The sequence below is a fragment of the Propithecus coquereli genome, unplaced genomic scaffold (assembly GCF_000956105.1).
Source record: "Propithecus coquereli isolate 6110/MARCELLA unplaced genomic scaffold, Pcoq_1.0 Scaffold179, whole genome shotgun sequence".
NCBI lineage: Eukaryota > Metazoa > Chordata > Mammalia > Primates > Indriidae > Propithecus > Propithecus coquereli.
In genome coordinates this window covers 1,622,780-1,629,465 of record NW_012142634.1, presented here as the reverse complement: position 1 = coordinate 1,629,465, position 6,686 = coordinate 1,622,780, and the positions used below count along the sequence as shown (strand labels likewise).

At 42.7% G+C, this 6,686-nt stretch overlaps 1 protein-coding gene across 1 annotated transcript in view; it reads right to left on the bottom strand.

Annotated features, from left to right (window-relative positions):
* Window positions 1-2,046, bottom strand: part of LOC105808660 (chromosome unknown open reading frame, human C10orf88) — a 19,583-nt gene extending 17,537 nt beyond the window's left edge. The window contains exons 1-2 of the mRNA XM_012642374.1: window positions 1,877-2,046; window positions 951-1,154 (exon numbers count right to left, since the gene is read on the bottom strand). Coding sequence (XP_012497828.1) covers window positions 951-1,154; window positions 1,877-2,046 — 374 coding nt within the window. The remainder of the gene's footprint in view (window positions 1-950; window positions 1,155-1,876) is intronic.
* Window positions 2,047-6,686: the final 4,640 nt, after the last annotated feature.

Below are 6,686 nucleotides of genomic sequence, written 5' to 3'. Positions count from 1 at the left end.
ATACTTGCATTGAAAATAAATGTTTCCAGGATAATACTTAAATCCTGAGATTCAGTTTTCCTGGTGACATAAAGAGTAGGAGCTCCTTACTGAATTCCACTGCCTGTAAGGATTACATCTACCACTTACTAGCTATATGACACAATTAAATAACATATATACAATAGTGTATTACAGAAAATATTTTAAAACTCAATAAACATAGTAATTATTTCCAACATTCAGGATTCATATTTTGGGTTAAAGACAGACTGGGGCAGAATCTTTAAAAAAAAATTACAAATTGTAAGTTGCATTACAGGTTAATAATCAGGCTGATGTAACACAGTTTAAGATTCCTGCACCATTTGTTAACGGGCTTCCAAGAAGAAAATGTGTTCAAAGTTCCAGACTAACTGCCAAATTAACTTGTGGAAACAGACCCCTGTGAGTTAAATGAGACAAGAAACACTTATCAAAATTTCATTCTAATAAAACTCTTCCACTAACTAGCTCTGACCTTCTACCAATTTGCCTCCACTCTTATTAGTTCTAAATTTCCATATTTAAAAAAATAACTAGCGGCCCAGCATGGTAATCCAGCACTTTGGGAGGCCAAGGTAGGAGGATAGCTTGAGCCCAGGAGTTTGAGGCTGCGCTGAACTATGATCCAGCTACTGCACTCTACCTGGGGTGATAGAGCAAGACTCTGTCTCAAAAAAACAAAACAAAACAAAACAAACTAGGTTGATCTAGATTGCCTATCCATAAAATCCCTTAACGGTTTAACCTTCTACGCGTTCTTTGAATTTAAAAAAAAAAGAAAAGAAAAAGTTTTTTCTTTTATCGTTTCTACCTTTTCTCCCTTAACGTATGGCATCCATGTCAGATAATCAATAAACACCACAAAGGCTGTGGGAAAATAAAAACACTGGTTCAGAAGAACACTGTGACTCGTACAAGTCACGAACCTGTCATCCAGGACAGTACCAACATTCTTGCCCCGACTGGTTCCACAGTACTCCTCTCCTAAGTATACTTCCATATTTCTTGCAGAACTGAGAATGCCAACAGAAACGATTTCTTCACCTCCGTTAGGGTCACACCTCAGGTAGAGGAAGCAGGGGCTTTCATCTTGGCTGTTCAGGCTTCTCTTCAAAATCACCAGATCCTGCCTGAGAAGAAAATTGGTGAAAGCATTACACAGTAGACTTCTCTGAACGCCAATCAAAACTCACTTGTTAGGCCATGGGTGTTTCTTCTAACTCACTTCCACTTGCCCTTGGGGTCCAAGCACCCACAAACGCTCAATACAGAATTCATAAAGAAAGAGAGGCTTCAGACATCAGGGCTTTCCCCTCTACGGTTTTCCGTCAATCACATTCTACTCAATCCCTGTAACTGATTCTCAGATAATTAAATACATTTACTGGACAGCTATTGTGTGCATAGGAGTGGGGAACAGAATACAATAAAAGACAAAAGTGTATCTTTTCCAAACTTAAATTGACGGCGCTCCTGTACAGTTGGACTTTTCAAAAAGCCACTTTGGGTCGACAGGAGGCTTATCTGCTCGGGGGTAGATGGTCGGATTGATTTTGACAGAACTGACGAGCCATCATGCCTGTCACAGGGGCATGCTTATGAAATTCCGAGAGTCCAGGTCACCTTCTCCCGCTCTCCTGCGCCCCCAGAGCCGCGGCCACTTCCCCCATCCGCAGCTCTCTGCCCCCGGCCCACCCCGGACCTCGACTCCACCTCGCAGCCGCCACTTCCCCGCACAGAGCAGGCACCAGTTCTGCTCCCGGACCCCGGGCACAGACCCTGTTCTGTCGCGGTCCCCGCCTCCCCCAGGAGCGTGGCTGTCAGCCGGCGCAGCAACCCCAGCCCGGCGCACCCCGAAGGAGGCGGCGCCAGCAGCTCTTCGCAGTCGAAGTCGCGGGTCTCGAAGTTGAGACGAGTCTGGCTGAGAAGGAGACTCTGGGTCAGGGCCCCGCGTGCGGCATCCCAGGAAGAGGCCAGCGTCGGACGGCGTTTTAGTCCTGGGTCCTCAGTCCCAGTCTCCATGTTGCCGCCTCCAGCCAGGCCAGCCCAGCTCCGGAACCTCTCTTCCAGGGCTTGAGTTTCCGCCAGTGCAGCGTGGAAGAGAGGAAGCAGAGCGACTTCCGGCAAGCCCCGCCGCAAATACCCGCCGCTTCTCGCTTTTATGGGGTCAGAAGCAGCTACCGCAGGCACGCATGCGCAAGCCATCTGGCTTCAGAAACGGTGTAGAAAATCAGCGGGGCGGAGATCAAGGGTGGATCATGCGCACTGACAGCTCTTGAGTCTACCGCTGGAGAGTGTGCGCAGGCGCCGTGCGCTGGGCGTGGGCACGAGGGCGGTTTTTCGACGTTGGCCCTAGGGAAATAGCAGGCGGCTTGGACGACCGTTAGCGAGGAGAGTTGGTCCAATGAGGAGCGTCTGTAGTTAGGTAGACGTGGTCTTGTCGCTTCACGCGACTTACGGGACCAACTCGCGACCTCGTTACCTTTGAGTGGACGCCGGGGCCTTTCCCGCCTCTAGTCCATGCAGTGTGTGGCATTTGGAGCGGCGAGCGCGGCGGATGGGCTGTCGATTCGGGTTATTATTTTCACTCTTGATTCACTTTCGCCCCGCCCCACACATTCTCACGTCAGAGGGGAGTTGAGCTGGATGGTGGGGTTTGGGGTTGAACGGCGTCAGTGGGCCCTATGGGGCCGCGTGGGCCTTTGCCAGGCGCCGTTAAGTCCCGCCTGACTGGCCCAATGGCGCGGCCCAGACGGGGTCCACCTGCCCCCTCGGGCCGCAGGAACCTGGGTTGGACGCCCTCGGTAACAGAAATCTAAAGGTGGAGAAAGACCTGAGGCCAAAGGCAGGGACTGCACGGTGAGCTCAGCACTTCTGGCACTGGGAAGAGCGCGGAAACCGGACTTGAAGGATCTTTAAGGTTTGGATGCAGAAAAGTGGGAGATGGAACTTTCCAGACGCCTGCGGGATGGGAACGTAGATGTTGTCCTTGCCCCCCATCCTCTTCCTGTAGAGGTTTGTGCAGATTATTTTTCCATCTTTTGAAAGAAAAAACAAATTAGATGATAGAAAATGGAATGTCAAAGTTGTCTTTAAGGTGGTACAGTCTTTAGAAAGTAACGTTTTTGCTCACTATAATCTAATTTTGTCTCAGAACTTTTAATATTCTGTGCGACTATTAAACTTTCATGATTCAGTGCGAATTGCTTTTTAATTTTCTTTTTGCTTACGTTTTCACTTGAGTTTATATAGTAGGACATGTACCCTCTAGCTAAAAATGAGAACAGAGTGATCTTTTGCATTCTGTTTACCTGTGTTGGGGTGGGAAAAATGATGACAATGTATGGTAAGTGAATTCACCAAGTTTGAAAGAGCAAAACCCTACCAATGGTCTACTATGTACAGACTACAAAAAGATTAAAGTCCCTAGTTTGCAAAGATCTTTTTAACACTCCAGACTCAAGTTGTCTTCATCATTATTTCTGTTCTTTATGTCCTACTTTCTGTAGTCATAAATTAACTTTGATCCATGTTAACATACGTGGATAGTCCAAAGAAAAATAGGCTCTTCTTTAGAAACACTAATCTGCAATTTCATGAGCAAGATCAATATTGAAAACTGGATTTTGACTTCCTTAAAGTGGAATGACCAGCAATCGGAAAACTAAAGACTCCTATGGTCTACTGTTTTTTATTCCCATACAGCCAGTAAATCACCAAGTCTTCATTTTCTTAAAGAAAAACTTTACTATCTTTATTCATCTCTGCTGCTTCTGTTTTCAAGCACTAGCTTTATCTGAACAATTTCAGAAGTTTCTTTACTGGTTCTTAGCCTTTATTCTCCACCTCCATTTCATTCTCTTCACTGCCCTCTGCTCCTTGTAGTGCCTGATGCTCCTGACTAAATCATCAACACCTTCATACAAAGCCCTTCCTCTTCTGACCCCAGCCTAACTGCCAGTTTCCTCTACCTTTGCTTGTGCTTTTCCCTCTACCTAGAATGCCATTTCTTTTCAATAGGGAAATTCTTGTTTATCATTCAAAACCAAGCTGACCTTCACTTTGGCTATAGAAATAAACTAATTCCGCTGTGCTACACTTACACTTTTTTAGGTGTTATAATTCTATAATTCTCTTTTGTTCTCAGACTTTGCCAATTTACATATTTGTGTTCCCTACTATCTGTAAGCTTGCTGAGATTAAGAATTATTTTTTGCCTGGTGGAGGTGTTGAGTACAGGTTTGCTATATGGAATTGATAGTTTGGTGAGGGTTAGTTGACGGCAAGGAGCAGAAAAAGGCAAAACCAATAAATTCAATCTTACACTTCTTTTTCAAAGCCTGGGTAGTTATGGTTCAGAGCTGACCTCAATCTTTTGTTTTTAATCATCCTACATTAACCTTCAAGTAATGACCTCAACCTTAATATGATGAATTGCTCTTGTCATGAATTGCAAATGATTTTTTTGCTTTATTTCCCTCTTGAAATAAATCATAAAATATGTTGGAAACGTCCCACCAATATCACTAGGATAAACTGTGCAATTTTTTAGCTCATCTATTTTAAGCAATTTATTACAGTTTATCAATATGAATGAATTCAATATTTTCTTGAAGAGCCCCTGCCTACCACCCAGTTTCCTCCACCTTTGTTCATGCTTCATGGGCAAATCTGTTTTCAGAATATGAATCAACACATATTTGAAAAGTACACTTTAGAAAAAAGTGACTTAGAGTATTAATTTTCTTGAGCATATTCATTTAGTAATATCACAGTTTAGATGTTTTAACTATCTTAATTTTATATAAACCAAGTTCTTACTGTATATGACCTGCTGGGGGTATACTTCCCAGCAAGGTGGTTAGTGGAACTTAACTTCCCTCTCAGCTAGGACCACTTGGGTTTTACCTCCTCTCCTCCTTTTCCTCTCTTTCTGGTCACAGATCCCACAGTTGCCAGGCTGTAGCATACAAAATCAGTATACAGAAATAAATTGCTTTCCTAATACCAGCAATGAACAAGTAGAATTAGAAACATAATATCGTTACATGAGCACCCCACAAAGTGAAATACTTAAATTTAAAACTTCTTTTTGTTAGGGACAAAATTAACACAATATGCACAAGATGTATATGAGGAAAACTACAAAACTCTGATGAAAGAAATCAAAAAAGAAATAAAAGGAAATATTCCATGTTCATGGATAGTAAGACTTATTATCAAGATGTCACATGTCAAGATGTCAGTTAGATTCAACACAATCTCAATCAATACCAGCAAGTTGTTATGTGGATATTGACAAACTGATTTTAAAGTTTATATAGAGAGGCAAAAGATCTAGAATACCCAGCACAATATTGATGGAGAAGAACGAAGTTGGAGAACTGACATACTCGACCTCAAAACTTACTATAAAACTACAGTAATCAAGATTATATGGTATCAGCAAAAGAAATAGATCAATGAAGAGAATAGAGAACTCAGAAATAGACCCATATAAATATAGTCAACTGATGTTTGGTGCTGGAACAACTGTACACCCACATGCAAAAAAAAAAAAATCTAGACATGGACTTTATATCCTTCATAATAATTAACTCAAAATGGATCATAGAACAAAATATAAAACACAAAACTATAAAATTCATAGAGGAAAACATAAGAGAAAATCAAGACTGGGCTTGGTGATGACTCTTTAGCTATAACACCAAAGGCATAATCCATGAAAGCAGTAATTGATAAGCTGGACTTCATTAAAATTAAAAACTTTGGCTCTGCAGAAGACACTATCAAGAGAATGAAAAGATAAACTGCAGATTGGGAGAAAATAATTGCAAAAGATATCTGATAAAGGACTGTTACCCAAAATATATGAAGAACACTTACAACTCAACACTAAGGAAACAAACAACCCAATTTAAAAATGGGCAAAAGAACCTGGGTGAGGTGTGTGCTCCTGTAATCTCAACTACTTGGGGGGCTGAGGCAGGAGGATCACATGAGCCCAGAAGTTTGAGACCAGCCTGGGCAACATAGGGAGACCCTGCCTCAAAAAAAAAAAAAAAAAATGGGCAAAATGATTTGAACAGGCACCACACCAAAGACGACATACGGATGGCAGATGGCAAATAAGCATATGAAAAGATGCTCACCACCATATGTATTAAGGAATTGCAAATTAAAAGAACAAGGAGATACCACTACACATTTATTAGAATAGTGAGAACCCAAAACATTGACAACAACAAATGTTGGGAGAATGTGGAGCAACAGGAAGTCTCATTCACTGCTGGTGGGAATGCAAAATGGTACAGCCAGTTTGGAAGACAGTTTGGCATTTATGATAAAACTAAACCTACTCTTTTTTTTTTTTTTTTTGAGACAGAGTCTCACTGTGTTGCCCGGGCTAGAGTGCCGTGGCGTCAGCCTAGCTCACAGCAACCTCAAACTCCTGGGCTCAAGCGATCCTACTGCCTCAGCCTCCCGAGTAGCTGGGACTACACACATGCGCCACCATGCCCGGCTAATTTTTTCTATATATTTTTAGTTGTCCGATTAATTTCTTTCTATTTTTAGTAGAGATGGGGTCTCGCAGGCTGGTCTCGAACTCCTGAGCTCAAACAATCCGCCCGCCTCGGCCTCCCAAAGTGCTAGGATTACAG